The sequence below is a fragment of the Coturnix japonica genome, chromosome 1 (assembly GCF_001577835.2).
Source record: "Coturnix japonica isolate 7356 chromosome 1, Coturnix japonica 2.1, whole genome shotgun sequence".
Classification (NCBI taxonomy): domain Eukaryota; kingdom Metazoa; phylum Chordata; class Aves; order Galliformes; family Phasianidae; genus Coturnix; species Coturnix japonica.
Genome location: NC_029516.1, coordinates 109,780,755 through 109,800,420, shown reverse-complemented (window position 1 = coordinate 109,800,420; position 19,666 = coordinate 109,780,755). Strand labels below are relative to the sequence as shown.

At 37.9% G+C, this 19,666-nt stretch overlaps 1 protein-coding gene across 13 annotated transcripts in view; it reads right to left on the bottom strand.

The window, feature by feature from the left end:
* Positions 1-1,024: 1,024 nt before the first annotated feature.
* The window catches only part of AP1S2 (adaptor related protein complex 1 subunit sigma 2), a 35,277-nt gene continuing 16,635 nt past the window's right edge, over positions 1,025-19,666 (bottom strand). For 6 of the 13 annotated variants that reach the window (XM_032441142.1, XM_015886458.2, XM_032441149.1 and 3 more), the window contains 2 exons: positions 3,861-3,869; positions 1,025-3,029 (listed from right to left, as the gene is read on the bottom strand). Coding sequence is in view for 9 of the 13 variants with exons in the window: in XM_015886458.2 (XP_015741944.1) it covers positions 2,982-3,029; positions 3,861-3,869 (57 nt within the window). In the remaining 4 variants the exon portion in view is untranslated. Of the gene's footprint in view, positions 3,030-3,860; positions 3,870-3,915; positions 3,949-5,257; positions 6,635-14,529; positions 14,625-19,666 lie in introns of those variants that run through there. The other 7 variants (XM_015886466.2, XM_015886541.2, XR_001559703.2 and 4 more) reach the window with 6 other exon arrangements.

Below are 19,666 nucleotides of genomic sequence, written 5' to 3'. Positions count from 1 at the left end.
TTACAAAATGTGAAAGGCTATGCTAGTCAAAAAATTAAATGATATAAGGAAGTAAATTACACTTATAAAAAGCGCCACTGATTTTGCTTTCACTGTAAGCTTGCTGTAATTAAAATAACTCCCTGTTACTCCATCCATCCTTTTATTCCGCTCTGATGCATCAGCTGAGCGCAGCATCTGTCACCGACATGTAAATAAATAAATAAAAGGTAACTTTGACAAATTACGGTTCAGAAAACTATGAGACGGATTGGAAGGCAAGTTGTACAGGCACAGCCCATGAACACGGTAAGCTGGCAAAGGCAGCCGCAGCGTGACCATCGCTACGGCGTTGACTCAGAAGGAATGGCAGGCAGTTAGGAAGGTCTCTTCAACAAAGATTCCACGATTACACTGAAGACATTCAAGCCAACAATCCTTTACCTAAACAATCTAGAAACTACCAGATGCTTTTCGCTTCTCATTATGCTCGTCTCCTGCTAGGACAGGAAATTCAAGACACAAAACTTCACTTTCACATTAGGTTGAGGAAATGCCCTAGCACACTAAGCTTTCCCCATGCTTTTGCTGGTAATATCAAGTTCAGTTCTTTTAGAAAGCTGGAAATTTCCAGCCAAGAGAAATCTGGGGCTGAACTGAGGATTCTAACATTGTGAGCGTAATTCCACTTGAGGAGCTGGCTAGCGAGTTTGTATCATCTAGAACCCTCTCTCAATCAGTATGTGGTTTGATTTCAAATGAAATGGGACTATGGCATCACTTTACCATCCTTTCTAATAAATTCCATGTTCAGTGTGATAAGCCTTCCAAAGAACTTGCTAATTTATTGCTTTCTGTAGAATTTAAATGGCTGTAAATAACTAATCTTGGACACAGTATTCTCGCACATTTTTTAATAAAGTGCTCCAGAGCAAGTTAAGCACTGTAATAAATTTCCCCTCTTTTTTTCAACTAGCAATGAGTAGCCTTCTTTTTTTTTCCCCCTCTGCAGAAAATCCAAACTAATTACATATAAGCACAAAGCAATGGTGTAAAAATGGACATTTATTACAACTAAACCAATGGGACAGTACGACAAAGGTCAAACAGTTTATTTGTCACAATCACAACAAAGCTTAACCCAGCCAAGCACATACAAGTGACAGTGTAAACTTCAAAAATGCTTCATACACAGGAAATCGCTTCAGGTTTGACTTAAAGTAATTTCACAACATCAGTCTCACACCAAGGGTCCTTCAAACACCACCTGAACCTCATCTATCCCTGCCCTTGTGCACAGGGCTAAAATGCTAACAACTGCTCTTGTGTGCCTTCAGTTCAACATGGTCTCGAGTAATCTGGTATATTTTAATCCCAGAAATGGCTTAAATGGATACATTTGCATGCTGCAAGTTCTTAGGCTCCGCTCTGGAACAGCCACTGAAGCTGCAGTCCCAGACCCAGCCCACCTCTGCCCTTACCATCCCCTTTGCTGCCACCAGCACCTCTACTGGGATCTGGATCAGGAAACAAATGTCAGTGCCAAACTTTTGCTGGTGGGTTACATTTAGTCTAGATTAGATTAAGCCACAGCTGGCTGTGTAACTGCTTGTGCTAGCACCACATGACTGCTTCCAGCGACAATGCCAAAGCTAAGTTTTGTGAAAACACATATGGCGCTACTTGCTTGAATTCTACAGTCAAGTTCCTGGGATGGGAAGAGAAAGAAAGCAAGCTGAGCATTCTCAGGGACCATGCATGCACACAGTAGCACTCTGCTACTCCAAAGCGTGCCACTACCTTCCCAGAACTCAAAAGCATACATCAAAGAAATTTCTTCAAGTGAAACAGTTCTAGCGTACAACTTCTGAGAGGCTGCAAGAAATGGCAAACTCTTATTTCCATTTCACTTTACCCAATTTGCAATGAACGTAGTATACAAAATTCTCACTGCAAATCAGTTGCTTCTACTGCACAGTTTTTAAGGGATGTGTCAACGTGTGAAAGGTGTAAGCCAAGAAAAGTAGTCAAAATAAAGCTGACACTTTTTCTTAAAGGCGCTCATACACCCATTAAAGCGTAACTACAAAACACGAATAAATACAAATTAATTTGTAAAGATCAAAAGAAAATCATAAAAACTCCCTTTTGTAAAGCTCCCATGTTCAAAAGTATCCTATTTTCATTACATACCTCTCTATACAGTCAAAAAGGCTACTTCCTTCTCTTGTGTGTATGGTCAGAGCAAGCCAGTACTGCTTTAAAAATAGTTTCCCTATTTTGATTTTTTTTTTCTTTTTCTTTTTTTTTAAACTACATGCATTCCCTCTTGAATATAGTAACTTGCACAGTTTTGATCAAGATAATTACATGTAAATACACTTTCGCTGCTAGTAAATGATCAGTTTGCAGTTGTCTTGCAAAAAGCAATGCCACCTTAACAGTTTTAACCAGTTGGATATGCAGATCCTAACAGGATTCTTTGGTATAATGGCAAATTCAGAAGTAAACAGTTATTTCCAATTGTAACATGTTAACTGAATAAAAGCAGAATTATCGCAACTACGGACTTAAAAATGCAGATGAACAAAAAGTCTTTGGTTGCATAAACACAATTTCTACAATATTTCATACTTGAAGGTGTCCATGTATTCTTCTCATTTAGATATGCTATGTCTATGATACATTTATTTCCTGAAGTCATTTGCTTATAAAAACAGTACACTCACTGAAATTAAATGCATTATTCTTTTTTTCCTATAAATGCAGTGAGAAGAGACACTGAGTCAATTTAAATCCAATTCCCTTTCATTTGTGATTTTTGGCCTTTAATTTCTTGTTCCCTTTTCAAAGGAGTATTTCCCTTGTAGGCCTGAATGAAGCAGCTTAGCAAAACAGTAATACTGACAAACAGCATCTTACACCATTAGCTAAACATTACAATGAAGGCAGTGAACATTTACAGTATGAAACACTGAGATGTCATCAGCTGAAGTGAAGACTTATGTCAATCCAATTTCTTCAAGTACACTACGTGGGGTCTCTGCTTCCTAAGGAGGGAAAATTTGAGACAGTGGTGAATGGATCCTGCACATCTACTGAACAGTACCATACATGAGAGTTAGTATGAAAGATGCTTAATTAAAGAAGAAAAGTTGAAAGACATGAAAGTATAGAAGCGCTGTGGTTTGCAAACATGGCATTAGCTGCACTTTTCAAAGTGCTGCTAATTAGATTGCCATGGTTCACAGGAATAGCTGGCAGATTTTATTGCCCTGAAGCATAATAAAAAGAAGCAATTCAGATGCACCAGCAGGGATCAAATCACAACCCGGTAATAGAGATATGAACTGGGGGAAGGATGGGGAAGCATCTTGCAATGAAGTTTGTCAGTTATGTTTGTGGTAAATTGTTTCACGGATCTCTGCTAGGGAAGAATGAACAAACGGACGAATGAAATGACCCATGCTACTTAGATACAGTATCCCTCATGCTTTTTATGAAGAGCAAAGACTTTTTATGCTGGCCCCATGCTTTATTTACACAAGACCAAGTCAAGATACCTTGGTACCGCTGGTACCAATAAACTGATCAGGGTGGAGAAATTGGCAGGATTGAAATTGAATTCTCCTACACCCAGTAGAATACCAAATTTTACATTAATTCTAGTCTTAGTCTTGTTTATAGTCAGAGCAAGTTTCATACACAATTCCAGAGAGTTATCATCAGTTTTGTATTCATTAAATTCATAAATTAAATTCGTTTAAAAAAAGTACTTTGATACCTTAGATATTAACAATATAATTGTAAATAAAAAAAGGGATACTGTGTCTTTACGGAAACGTAAGTAGTTTTAATATCCAGAGTATGAATAAACTTACTTTAGCATCCTAAAACAAGACATGTCATGAAGCAGGAAGAAGGCAGATAGCAGTTAAAGCAGCAAACAAATCATATTTCAACTCTTTCCTAAATATTTTTAACAATAATTTGTCAGTAAAATACATAATTAAAAGCCTTAAATCTTGTAAACACCAGAACTTAGTCTCTACCAATTTCGACTATGTAGCACAATATGATCACATTCACAATCCTCATTAAGTTCAGTTAGCGTATAAGACTATTTAACATTGAAAGAAAAACAATATGTTAAAGCAAATTTACTTGCAAATAAGTCAGTGCTTGGGAAAGGCCACTGCTGAGCACTTGGAAGTGGCTCCCAAATAAAAAACTCCAAGAAGAAAAAGCAACTTAAAACTGAACACAAAGTACCCAGGGTATTAAAGATGCACAGTTTTCCCACTGATGCAATATTTAAATATGCTTAGAACACAGTGACCCTGATGAAGACACAGTATGGCAGGCTTAAAGATTTACTTGTGTATTTTAAAAGAAATCCTCCAGAAAGAGACACTGCTCTATTACTTTTATTACTTTTTCTGCATTCAATGGAGATGCCTCTTCCCTTTCTAAAAACTTCAAGAGCTTTGCACCAAAAAACCAAACCCTTAATCTTCAAATAAACTTTTAAACCAATTACAGCAACAGAATACAAGCGGGGAAAAAAAAACCCACAAAGTTTAACTTCAAAGATTTCAGGTCTTTTAAGTATGTGTAATAAAGCATTATTTCCAAGTTCTAAGTTGATTAAGCAAGAGTGAAAGTTGACATTAGCCAGTGGTGATGCAGTGTATGTATTAAATTGCACCAAAAAAAGTTGCTCAATAACACTGAAGAAATACTGCGCGCCACTGCTACAGTCTTTAAAGCAATTTAGCATTATCATCCCTGCTGCCTGGTAGAAGTTGCAGATCATTTTCACCAGGCATATACTTAAATCAAGATTAAGTTCCTTCAAATAAATCAAGGTCCTTAGCTGACAATGAAAGTAAAGCAATGTATTTCAAGGACATTGCCTACTTGCCCACAGGTACTCCTCACTGGTAAAACTCAGTAAGATGTTGCTGTTTCAGTACTACAGCCTTAGCCTTGAGGCAGACATGTCTTATGTGCACATTTACAATATAATCTCAAAATTAACATCTAAAAGCTAGTGTATTTCATTAATTATGACTTTTAAGAAACAAATGAAATGGATATTATATTTTGTCTGTGTTCCTTGTCTTAGGAAGCATCAAACATTTTATGCAATTGTTACAGAATACATTCTGCAGTATTATACCCTACCTGCAGCTCAGAACCACCCAAGGCAAACGATGCAAATTTGAAATATATCACAACACAGATGAGGAAAAAAGCCATTCACATGAGACAAAAGTGCATGCAATACTTTTATTTCAAACATGCCAGGAAAGCTAATTCATTACCTAGTCATTTAGAAGCAAGCAGCTGTATACAGGTAACAAGAAAAACAGCATCTCATTACAGCTCAATGCACAGCATTTTAAGCCAACAGGCATGAAATAATGCAGGCTAAAGCAGCATTAACCAGACATTTAGACACATTGTTAATGTCTTAGAATAAAAAATAAAGGCAAACTTGGAAATGGAAAACCACTCCTATGATCTTGTTTTCTGCAACTTCAGAATGCTGCATGTCTAACCCAAGCTTTTGTCCCATCCCCTAAATAACCCATCGTTATGTCAGTTTAACATTTGAAATGTAGTGCATTACCACATATAGGATGCAGAGTTAACTGCTTACAGTCAACCTCAGCAGCCACCTCTTTGCTAATTACCTTTTCAGGGATTTTCAAAAATAGTACTAGTTTTAGGTCACAAAATATTCTCTTCTACTAGCCAAACAGAGGGTACAATATATGCTCTCCCCATTCTGCTCATTCTTTTTAACTGAAAGTTCATTGTATTTATGTATGTGGCAGTTTGCTAACACGTACTGTACTCTGCATTTAAAACTGCAAATATCAACTGAAGGAGATGTATTTCAAGTATTAAAAATCCTTCCCATCCTAACCACCTGTAAGGTCTCCCTCAGTGACAGAAGCTGTTTACTGACACCAGTGCTTTGAACACTGGGATACAAATGTAATTTCCAGATTTACACAAGTCATTTTGATTGCCCTGACAATACTATATGCCCTCGCTTGTAGGCTAAGGCACACTACTGTACCAGCTTCAGAAAAGGATGCTGGTATGAGCATCTTACTCAAGATGCAAGGTCTATGTAGAATTATGTGCAGTGTTTAATACTTGTGTATACACATGTATCAGTTTCACATACTACTACTCCTTCACTCCTACCATTTTTAATGGCATATTTAAATACCACCAAAACTCAAAAGTATATAGCATGATTCTATGAACACAGGTCAAGTAGTGTTACAGCACAGCTGTTGCAATATATAGATGTTTAGTTTGCACAATTCTACAGAACTTTTAAGCATAAGAATTCAAGCTTACACACAGTAAAAAAGTTAAACCATATGCTGACAAGCACAAGTTTTGTTGAAATGAGACATGTGAAGAGACAACAATGTAAAACAGAAGGGGAAAAGGAAAATACAACAGCAGAGAATGGTTGTGGTATTCTATTAGATGTAAGATGACTGGATTCACCAAGCTGATGATAATGTTCTGTCATGAGTAAGGCACAGGTCTATCTCCTCTGAAATTCTGCATGCATGATGAATGAAGCCATTTAGTACACTGGGACATTAAAGTATTCATGACGTGGCTACAAAAGAAATGCACATATTCTTACACATAATAGAAAGGTAGACAAATATGCAAGGAAAAAAAAAGATTCTCTCCTGTATTCCTGACATGAAACTACATTTTATATAAAAATAAAATACTGTATTTTTTACAAGTCTAAGAGGAAAAAAAATAACAGTTTTACCCCCCTCCCCCATAACTGTATGCTGGCAGCACCAACATACAGTACTTCACATTGTAATTACTGTATTACAAAAGTCCAATGATTCTTCTCAACCAAAAAATTGTTAAAAGCTGAGTTCCAGAGATGGCTCGCCCTATGCATCTGCTACATTCTAGCCCATTGGGCAAATACCAACTGTTGGCTGCTATCAGAGGCAGGGGAGCATACTGCAGGAACTCTTGACATCACCTACCATATTGCCCCTCTCACAGAGGCTCACTGCTAACAGGTCTCCAGAATGCAACTGTGAGCAGCACCATGCCAGGGCAATGCAGCAGGGGGGAATACTAGAGATAAAAATTACTGTTCTTTTCAAGATTGCCAGTTTAAAAAAAAATAAAAAAATAAAAAATGGGAGGAATCTGAGACACCTATCACAACAGGTAAAGTTCTTTGCTTTTCAATTATGCCACCAAATTAGTTGAAAGACAAGTTACAAATTACACAATACTCAATATTTTTTTGTACATAAATCAGTGTTCTAAAGATAGATTTTATGTGATCAACAGCTATTGAGAACTATATATTCTCGATATGCCAATTAAGCATCTTCCAGGAGGAAAAACCCCTGGTAGTATTAGCTACCATCTTTCATTCTGTACCAATTAAAAGCTTCAAACTAATTTAGCACCACACCCTGAAAATAAAAGGAGCCTCAGAAAAAAAGCTGAGAAAGTTCCCATGACTTCTCAACCTATTTCTTCTGTCCTGTACAATTCAAAGCAGTGTTGTCATCTCAGTTGAGCCACAAAACATATGAGCTCAAATATTCTGAAGTTATCTCTAATCAGAAAAAATCCCCCCCAAAATACAGTAGAAGGTTCACAGGATTTATACTGCTTTTTCAGTATCAGTGATCTGAACATTATTTCATACTAGTTACTTAAAATCGTTATAAACAAGTCAACTACAAATACAGCAGCTCTCAAGTGACAGTTGCAAACAAGTTATATGAAATCTCCTGTGATTCGGGGTAGAACTCTGTGTACAGCAGTGAATTACAAATGGAATTTCAACTCACAAAATCTCTTACTAAAGAGAAGAGACAGTTTACAGTAAAAATCCAAATGCAGGAGATTTTAGGCATATTTTTAACTGAAAAAGAAAACTTCAAACTGACTGTATACAGTACTAGCCCCAGTGCGTAGGAGTTTTGAGCCACTGCAGTAACATCAGAACTGATGAAGTCTCCACAGATAAAACATTCCCAAAGATTATTCTGGAGAACTTCTGCTTTACTCTCAGCATGACTTGGCTTCATGAAGACAACTGAAGTCTGGGCACACTGTTGCAATCTAAAATGCCAAATAGTTACAGTTCTGTATTTTCAGTTTTTACCTGCAATCACTGACAACAACAAAGACGTGGAAGCGTTCATTTCCTTTTTGTTTATCCACTTGGTTTCTTTTCAGTTCCAATACTTTTCAACCTACTGCACAAGTTTATTCGACTATTCCATCCCCCTTTACGCATCCTCCAGGTGTCTCCACCCAATTCCTATTTTCTATGTTTTATAGCATAAAGAATGAAATCTCTTTGATGTGAAAACCCCAGCACACAACATTAGATGACTGTCTCAAATTACTCTTGGAGGATTAGTGTCTCATCTTGACAGAAATTTATTGTCTACTGATAAGGCAAGATAGGTGGTTAGATAACAACAGGAAGAAAACGGTCATTTCACTCCTGACAGCGCTTTTTAGCTTATGGAACATGTAAACACCACCTGCAACTAAACTAGCAATAAACTTACATTGTAGAGGTAAATCTGAAAGATGACATGGAAGACAACAGTAACTGAGAAATGAAATGATAACAGCAATACTGTGAAACAGAAAACACCGCAGTTTCAGTGAGACCTCTGTAACCCACTGAAGACATCCTAGGACATTACCACAGGCAGACTGGTGTTGTGGCAGCCTGATAAACAACAAAAAGGAAAAATAAAATTGAACAGCTATTTCTAGTCAGAGGAAAACTGGGCACTTGCAGCCCAGAAGGTCAAATGCATCCTGGACGGCATCAAAAGACAGGGGATTGTTACTCATGAGGCCCCATCATGAGTACTGCATCCAGCCTGGGGCTCCCCAGTGCAGGAAGGATGTGGAGCTGTTGGAGCAGGTCCAGAGGAGGATGCAAAGACAGTCAGAGGGCTGGAGCAAGAAAGGCTGTGGAAGCTGGGGTTGCTCAGCCTGGAGAAAAGAAGGCTCTGGGGGAACTTCACTGCATCCTTCCAGTACCTGCAGGAGACATACAGGAAAGCTGGAGAGAGACTCCATCAGGGAGTGTATAGTAATAGGATGAAAGGTGATGGCTTAAACTAAAAGATGGGAGATTTATATTAGATACTAGGAGGAAATTCGTCACCTCGAGTACTGTGTTCAGTTTTGGGCCCCTCACTGCAAGAAAGACATTGAGGCCCTGGAACGCGTCCAGAGGAGGGCTAAAAACTGGTGAGGGGTCTGGAGCACAGGCCTTATGAGGAGCGGCTGAGGGAGCTGGGATTGTTCAGCCTGGAGAAGAGGAGGCTCAGGGGAGACCTTATTGCTCTCGGTAACTTCCTGAAGTGAGGTTGTAGTGAGCTGGGGGTTGGCCTCTTCTCTCGTGTAGACAGTGATAGAACTAGAGGGAATGGTTTTAAGCTGCGCCAGGGGAGATTCAGGCTGGACATTAGGAAGTATTACTTCTTGGAAAGGGTGGTCAGGCATTGGAATGCACTGCCCAGGGAGGTGGTGGAGTCACCGACCATGGGAGTGTTCAAGAAACGTCTGGATGTTGTGTTGATGAATATGATTTAGCTGGGAAGTATTGGTAATGGTTGGACTAGATGATCTTCTAGGTCTTTTCCAACCTTGATAATTCTGTGATTCTGTAAAATTCTCACGTTTCAGCTATGATCTGTTAAATTTATTACAGCATTCCCTGCCATACAGCCTCCAGAGAAGTGATGGTCTGAATACCCACTTGTAAGGAGCAAAGGACAGATGTCAACTTCTGTAACCAGCATCTAGGTTATGCTGCCCTCCTTGTACAGTACTACGCAGAACTCAGGCTACATCTGGACCTCTGAACAATGCTTTTTTAGGTCCAGGTAGCAATCTGTTCTAACGACTTCCTAAGTCTATCTAGCAGCTACAGAAGTTCTCACAACACAATACAATGTCAAACTACCACAAAATACTACCTTGAAAAAAATCATCACTTTAAAAAGTTGAATGTATACTGCTTATTTGACTTAAGCAGTTTTGCGATTCTAGTTACTAAAATTCACCTTTTTCAAACAGGTATTTGCATTTGAAACCTGCCTTAAAAGTTAGTTAAAACTCTGAAATGTTCAGCTCAAGTTCTCAGAGACTTTTAAATTAGAAAAAAAGAAATAGTAGTATTTGAGTCACAGAGCTATCTAAATAGCCCAACTCTACTGACATATTTCTCAACCAATTTTGTCATGACTAAGACTAATTAAAAATATCAGCCATAATAAAATTAGAAGGGACTTCATTTAACCCAGCCCTCAAAACAGCACACTTGTAACATTAGGTAGAGGTACTTAATGTGTTAATGCATCCAGCAATGGTAGATTTTTAATGTCCTCCAGGCAATCTACTCCAATGTTTCATTATTAGCATCACTGATTTTGTTTTTTTTCTAATTTCTATTCAAATGTATTTTCTAGCCACAATTTAAGTTATTTTATGTCTGCAGTGGACAAGAAAACACTCTTTCCTTTAGGCAATAAAGAAACAATTTATGCCTAAAACAAGCTTCCTCAAGCTCAGTGTTTTGCACTGCTAACAATGCTAAAAAATAGACTTCATGGATACTTGGCATGCTTCCTTTGTCAGGTGAAGTTTGCACAAGTTTTACTCTCAGCCTTTTTCCAATCAAAACCAGCACAAATCCAATAAGGTAAGCCATTCTAACACATAGGCAAAACAAAACAGCAGTCATCTCTCTCATGTAATCTGTGATAGAACTAGAGGGAATGGTTTTAAGCTGCGCCAGGGGAGATTCAGGCTGGACATTAAGAAGTATTACTTCTCGGAAAGGGTAGTCAGGCATTGGAATGCACTGCCCAGGGAGGTGGTGGAGTCACTGACCATGGGAGTGTTCAAGAAACGTCTGGATGTTGTGTTGATGAATATAATTTAGCCGGGAAGTATTGGTAATGGTAGGATTAGATGATCTTCTAGGTCTTTTCCAACCTTGATAATTCTGTGATTCTGTGATCTTTTGATAAAGACTTGCTGATTCGTTGGTTGTTCTCCCCCCCCCCACACACAACATCTAAACAAACCTCAAATAAGAACAACAGACAAAATGCATCATGGAATACACTGCAGTTTGGGAATTACTCTGTTTAAAAACTCAAAGCTCTTACAGTAGGAAAAAATTAACACTGACAAGCACTTGTTTAGCAATTCTTCAGAAGCAATTACCTTTACACTCTATTTTTGAGTCTTCATTAAGAAATATTTCTAATGAGAAGGTGCTATAGAAAATTGCTATTGTTCACTTGAAGTTTCAAGGATTTCAAAATAGTAGAGCATCTGTATCCCAACCTTTGTTTAGGTAAGTATTTAGAAGCTGCAATTACATATTTATTGGGAAAGGTCTGTTCTCCTTTGGAAGTAATGTTTCCTCAGGGAGCCTAGAAAAACCCAAGAAATCTTGCAAGTGTTCAACTATTTTAGCTATGATGTTTAGCTGTTGAAAAACAAAGTACAATCCTGCACCAGTGCCAACTCCAAGACAAAATCTTCTCTGCAATCTCCTATACACACAGGATCGAAACAAAAAACATTCACGACTGATACAAATTAGTCATTACAAAACAGTTTGAAATGGCTATCGCCATGCAAGTCTTCCTCAGGAAAACATTCTATCATATGCACACTATTTGGGTCCAAAACACTACCTAAACAGTCAGAGGATACAACATCAGATCAGCAGGGACTTGTTTGCTTCCCTCTCAAAAGCAGGAGTAAAAATACCCACGGAAACTTCATGAACTGTAACTGGATAAGGCTGGCTGCCTCCCGCTCCTTACTTGCTATTTCTGAACTGCTGGATCAGAGGTGATAATCACTCTGGGAGGCGGTGCATTATGTCTGCCAATTGGCTGCTACAAAGTGAGCTACAAAGAATTAACAGTTTGATCTTTAAGGAAGGATGATTCTAAACATCCACTGGAGGCTTTGTTACCCCAACACAAGAACACAGATGTTTTAAGCAAACGCAGCTGATGAGTGCTCTGTACTGAAGCCAAAGCTCCAACAAGTCACTGAGTTTTCCTCCACCAGTGTCTGCATGTTTGGCAGGTTGCCACACTACACACGTTAGGATTCATTAATGTTTTCTTCCTTTTTCTTCCAGTCCTGCACTGCAGCTAGAGGTTTACATTACTTATTCCCCTTTGCTTAAGGAAAGCATTTCTTAAACTGCTGGGCTGAATTTCTGAAGTGATGACCAGAACACATTATCGTAAGAGACGTGTCATATCCCATATCATCCAGATTCCTTGGTAACAGCACTTAAGCAGTGCCACTCCTTACTGTTCCTTCAGCATCTTTCTTTCTTACAGTTCTTTGAACAAATGTTTGCAGGGCTGAGTTGTTAACAAGGAAAACAAAAGCTGCTGTTTTTATAAATGAACAATTTAAGTAGGATCAGTTTGATGTGAAATCCAGTTATAGTATGGCCATGAAAATAGTTTACTGGGCGTATAAGAAATAGGAAGAGAAATAACAGTTGAAAACTCCCCAAGTCCACTGCTGCTGAAGCTACTTAACACACTCCTTTGATTGCAGGCAATAACAGGGCTGCAGTATAACATAAGTAAATCTTAAACTTAACTACACCAACTTCAGGGTGCACAGCAGACAGGAGTCAAGACAAAACATCTGGAAAACACCGGCCTTTTATCACACAGATACACAGACCGTTGTTACAAAATGGTTAAATTTAGCCACACTCTGTATGGAATAGACTATTTCTGAATATATCTTATCACACTTGCAATAACTTAGCATGGGCAGAATTCAAAGACACAGAAAATCTTTCTGAAATAACCCTCACAAACCCAAGTTCTACTTTTTTCCTGAGTGTTTATGCTGGACAGAGTAATACAGATTAAGTGAACCTGGATAACTTCTTAGTAAGTATCATGATAATCCGTGCACAGAAGCTTTACGAATCAAAGGCTCATCTTGCCCACAGCCAACCTTCTTTATCTCACGCTATTCTTTACCACTAAGCACTCTCAGCTAAATACATGAGCAGCAGTAACGTCCAGCATGCAAACTATTCCTTTCATTCTATGCATTCATCTACCTGTTCACCTTTCCACTCACCACAGCAGACATCATTCCCATTTGTCCAACTGTAGAGTCATGACAGGTAGAAATCATGCTCAGTACATTCTATAAGCTCGAGCTTGTGTGTTCCAGAATTAGTCTCTGTAGCAGTCTAAGTCAACAAAATAGACTAGAACTGTTAAGTAAAAGCTCTGTGCTTAGCAGAGGTCTAAACCAACTTATTTATACTTTTTTTACAGTTCTAGCCACAAATTTTAACATTTGCATAATCAATACTAACCTCACCATGAAAATCACCCCTTATGTATAAACTTGCTACCATGGAGGAGAGGGAACACAATAATTGTACAGAGAAAGATGTGGGAAGCAATCATTTTTTTATTATCTACATTTTCTCCTAGTTTTAGATTAGGTCCAGATACGTGTAAGTAATTCTATTTTGAATAAGTGACTCTTGCTGGCTGCCCTAATTCTACAGGTCTAATATGCAGTCATATTAGTTACTCCTCATTCCCCAGCACTGATCAACTACAGTATATACTAAGTAACTTTTAAATGACAAAGCTATCCATACAACGGTGAATTCAGTTTTGAACATGGGACAAAATGTTTGTCAACTGAAGTAATTTTCTCTGGTCTGTAAACTAAATCCTGGTATCTATAAAGCCACATATGAAACTGTATCTATTCCTACAGTTCCACACTACAAAAGCCAATTTGTTTACTAAACTACTTGTACATCACGGAATCAAAGAAGCAGCAACTAATTAAATTTTCCACCAGTAAATCACTTCCATGTGTTTTAAACTTGCCTTATTTAAGATAAAATCTTACCTTTATTAGTAGGACTGCCACAATGTACTCCACTTATGCTTTGGACAAAAATATGTTGCAATGCACTATATATGCAAATAAGCTTTGTTTTGTCATGCAGCATCCGGCACTTGATATATAGTCAACTGCAGCAGCACCCAGTCTTTATAGGGCCCACTTTCTTTGCACAGCAGATGTAAACAGCTCATTTGCCAGTAAGGACCCTTTTGCATGGGTTGATTGTAAGTAAATAAAGCCAAACATCAGTTTAGTTATTAGTTTTGGTATCCATTTCTCTAACTTGCATTATCCCATTAATTATCAACACCAAAAGAAAGCTAGTAGAAGTCAGACGCTTCGAGTTGATGCAGTTAGTACAAAAAAGGAAAATAAACAGGGAACACTCAAAGCACTCTTCAAAGACCGTCATGCAAGTGTTGCAGAAGGTTAAGCCCATCACCCATTTTTGTTTACCCTTGCAAGGATTTAATTACACGTGCAACAGTCTTTGCATAGCACCCATTTAATCCATGCCACCAAAATGGTAAACTTCGTAGTTACCAATCGTCTAGATGGGGGTCAAAGGGGCTAATGTCTTAGATTGCTCTTAATCATAAGATATCCTCAGACATCCCTCCCCAGTCTTCATTCTGGCTCTACAAACACAAAATCAAGCAAGAAAATGTAACACCATCTACTTTTTAAAAAACAAAAACAAATCTATTTACAGCTTATTTGCATTTAAAATAAAAGTTAGAAAAATATTCTGTGCTATATAAAAAATAAATTCAGTTAGTTAACTTAGATTTACTTCAGCTATTGTTACTCAGTAATACAATTTTATTAGGTCCTACTAACAGTTCCCTGTTAAGAAAACAAATGCATCAATAAAGAACATATGCTCAAGGATCGCAAGACGATGCATTAAAAAAGTGCATTAGTTTATTTCTCATTTCTTAACAAGCTAAAGTATACAAACACCCTAGAGAATAAGCTCTGCAGTTATTCAGGAAGGTTGACCTGTGCTTGATGAGAACTTAAAATCAGTAAATTAGCGCAATCTTAACAGATTTGAGAACATAATAGCACAGGTCGATATCAAATTAACATATATTTAATGCAGTGACCGTTTCACACAGTGTTACTAACATTGGTATCCAAGCAAGATATGCCCCATAGATGAAGATAAAAGTTACATTCTAATTATCTACCACACTTAAATGTAAACAACTTAATTCAAGAGCTATGCAATGGCATTTACTCCTCTAACAGTTGCCATCATACAACATTGCCAAGTTTATGTGATAACCTTGTCATTTTCACATGGTAATGAGTGGTGCAAAAATTTTAACATTTTCACATTAATCCATACATTAATCAAATGTACTTAGTCTGAGAAGGCCTACAAGTCAGCAAGTTTATTTTGAGAAATCTTCTTTATGCCATTTCAAATCAAATTTTCAATATGAGATTACAAGACATACGCATCCAATGAAACTTGATAGCCAGCACCAAAACAACTACTCTTCTCAGATTGGCAATAGAAAACAGAGCTCCCATACACACCAGCAACACACCTAACACTTGAAATACACACGGACAAAGCCACAAAAATCAGAACTTAATCTGAACTCCGTGGGATCCCTCCTGGGGGCATTTGTACTTTTTTCATCTACAATTCTGTGGAGCTCTAAAAACATCTCCACCAGTTGTGAGTGTTTTAGTGCAGGACAGTAGCACTGCAACATGATGTATCATCTCAAATAATGGAGTAAAATGTCATTTCTTCCTCCCTACCGCAAGGTCCAAACATTCAGCTTTGCTCTCTCCAGCAGTCTGAGAGATTTAGGAAACAAGTTCTACTAAAACGCTGGTTTATGTGCCCATTTAAAAGGGGCACTGAATTCTGAAGACACGATACCCCTTACTGTCAAGAAATCTTGTTCAGTTGTTCTTAGAATTTACTGTTTATTGACCGAAAGCACAGAACTAAACTCCTGAAGACAACTATGGCTTATTCAGCAGAGTTAAGATTTTCATATCACCATGATGCACTGCTTCTACTTCTTTCCCCTATGAGGACAAGCTGAGGGAGTTGGGTTTGTTCAGCCTGGAGAAGAGAAGGTTGCGGGGTGACCTCATTGCAGCCTTTCAGTACCTGAAGGGAACTTACTCCCAGGAGGGGAGTAAATTCTTTGAAAGGGCTGACAATAGCAGGACTAGGGGAAATGGTTTTAAGTTGAAAGAAGGAAGATTTAGGTTGGATGTTAGGGGGAAGTTCTTCACTAGGAGAGTGGTTAGGCCCTGGAACAGGCTGCCCAGGGAGGTTGTGGATGCCCCGTCCTTGGAGGTGTTCATGGCCAGGTTGGACGGGGCCCTGGGCAACCTGATCTAGTAAAGGTGTATGTTTGGTGGCCCTGCCAGGCAGGGGGGTTGGAACTACATGATCCTTGAGGTCCCTTCCAACTCAGGTCATTCTGTGATTCTACAGAAAAGCAATAGAAAACTATTTCTGGAAAAAACTATCAGGAGTTCACCGTACAGAGATAATAATCATATCCTTAATAGAACTATTAAGTATCAGTTCAGTACACTGTTAATACATCCTTAACAGTTTTATAAGAATTGCTTATATCAACAAATAATCAACTCCATGAAAAGCTGCATGAAGTAGATATTGTTTAATAGTATTGGAATTCATATCAGAGAGCATATTGAATATCTACCAGAAACAGCAAGAACTCAGCTCGTACTAATCTGTCACATTAAAAACTGTTCATAGCATTTCAACCTGCAAAACAAACTGAATGTACGCACAACACTTACATGGAAGACTCCTTCCTCACAATATTCTAACCAACCTTTGATTTAAAAAAGCAAATCAGATTACTCAGCATCTCACACACACACACCCCAAACAAAGATGTCAAGGAAAAAAGGGTTATGGAGACAGATTAATTAAAATAAGATGTTAAAAGTCCACACAAAAAGTGAAGTGCAGACTGAATCTATCATTTTCAAATCAAAGTGAAGGACAGATTAAGACCTGACTATGTTCCTGGAGAGACAACTGGATTTCTAAAACATTTAGAATCAAAGCCTGCAAACCTACGATAATGGAGTCATAAGCTTCTCAACATCCCCGAAGTGAGAAACTTCCAAAAATATAACTGCATTTAAATTAAAAAAAGACAAATCACACACCATCTTATACAAATTATTATTTAAAGCTATCAGAGAAAAAATAAGCAGTCTTGGAACAGTAAGGGGATGAAGTACGATACCTAAGTAGCTCTGAAAGTAATGCCTCCCTTTTATTTCCAAGGAAACTGACAAAAGAGCACAGTAACACTGTGTGATAGAGCATATACGCTCAGCACTATTTTTTCAGTACAGTCACCACCACAAGCCATGGATTTTCACTAGCAATGAACAAGCAAGAGCACACACCACCTACCCCTTACTGTGCTCACATCTACTGGTTGGTCTCCAGAAGCGTTCACCAAGCATCAATAGATGTCAGTGGGCACCATTTTTTCCACACAGAGAAGTTTAATTCCACATCTTTACTTCATATGCACTTCCATATCAGATGTTATTTGTATCAGACTGCCCTTCTGCTGCCATCTGTTATACGGCAATAAAACGTAATGGAATATTGGTGGGAAGGTACAACCTCTACTACCTTATCACCATCTGCCTCTGACATCATGGGCCAACATAATAAAATAGGAGGCATTACTTGCAGAGCAGCCCTTGTATGACAAATACTCAATGTCAATTTTTCAAGAAGGCATTTGAGACTGAAAATAAATAAATAAATAAATGAGGCTAGTTTCCCCACTTCTCACTCCTAATTGGGGAGAAAAAAAAGCAGAGCTGCAGTTTCTACTGCTTCATATATTTATTTATTAATTTTGGACAAACACCTGATGCTTTAAACAAAATGTTATGATTTGTTAAGTATTTGGAGGAATGCCTATTCTACAGCACCAACTGAAAACTATGTATTTAAGTACGGAAGCACTTTTGCTATCAAAGACTACAGAACTTTCTGCAACTATTATAACAACTTAAAGTACTTAAAGGTTTGTTAGGAAGTTATATTGCTGTCATTTCTGATTATGAATATTCTTAGAGCTCATTCCATCTGAAGTCCAGCTGAATTTATATTAAATATATCAGGGAACTACAAAGATGTCTTCATTAACAGTTGACAATTTTCCTAAGTGCTTCTTGCCAGCTTAGAATCATGAAGATCTGTTTATGACTGTCTTAGGAATTCAGGAATGCAATTCTGTGACTGTTATAAGTAACTTTTTTACTTAGACAGAATGCTTCTGAGAATGAAACAGTTAACAGAATACAGACAAAGATGAAAGGGTAACAAAGTTTGGAAGTTAAACTGACATATTAATATTCATGTTAGATAGTGATAAGACAAGGGGGAATGGTTTTAAACTGAGACAGGGGATGTTTAGGTTAGACATTAGGAGGAAGTTTTTCGCACAGAGGGTGGTGATACACTGGAACAGGTTGCCCAAGGAGGTTGTGGATGCCCCATCCCTGGAGGCATTCAAGGCCAGGCTGGATGTGGCTCTGGGCAGCCTGGTCTGGTGGTTGGTGACCCTGCACACTGCAGGGGGGTTGAAACTACATGATCTTCTCAGCTCAGGTCATTTTATGACTCTATATTGATAAATGCCAGATTCTAGCGATTCCACATACTGAAGTTACAAAATGTTTAATTATATTCTTGTTTTGCATCCTGTGAGCCTTGAATTTAAAAAGTTTAGTTTTCATGACCATAAGAACAATTCATAGCACCAACAAATTGATAAGTATACTTTCCTAAAACAAGGTACAAATGACTTCTTCCCATCTGTAGCACATTATATGTACAGTAATGTATATATGTTTAACTACAGTGATGTTCTATAATAGTTTTCTCAATGAAGTAAACATCTATTCAGCTCACACAAGAAAGTAAACAAAAAAGCAATTGACCATTTACGTATAGCTTTGAGTAATGTGCATAGTGACAAGCTATGATAGTCTCTAACAACAAGCAAACAAACTTTTTATTCCCAATACTGTAAAGAAAAAGAAGGAAAAAGAAGAATCTGTCAAGGCCAAAGTATCTTAAAAAAAAAAAAAAAAAAGCCTTTTTCAACATGCATTTTTTCACCTACTACTTCACAATCACCTACATTTTAAACAGCACATTTTAAACATGCAGTACCTCAAGAAGGTACTCCCAAATGAGAACTCTTTTCTAATGTACTTTTCTAAGACACCTGTCGACCTATTTTACACATCTCATGAACAAGCATGTTTTCTAACACCAATAACACAAAAACAAAGTGTTTCATTATAGGTTCTTAAATACCGTCTCTAATCAGTACCACATACAAGATCACTTCTTTTGTGATCAATATATGAAGAGTCAAGAACTTTCATAGAAGCAGACAAGGCACGCACTAACTACATGACTAACTCTGCCCTGCCACAAGTCCAACACTCTTCTGGGACTGAAACCTGAACTTCATTTTAGGAAGAACTACCAGAATACTACAACAGCTTCTTCCAAGAGTTGAAAGAGATTCCCAGTCAACACAGACTTTGAGTATTTCCCACTCTTTATATTATCAACTAACAGTATACCTTTTCTCAATCACAGTACCCGCCATACAGTTCT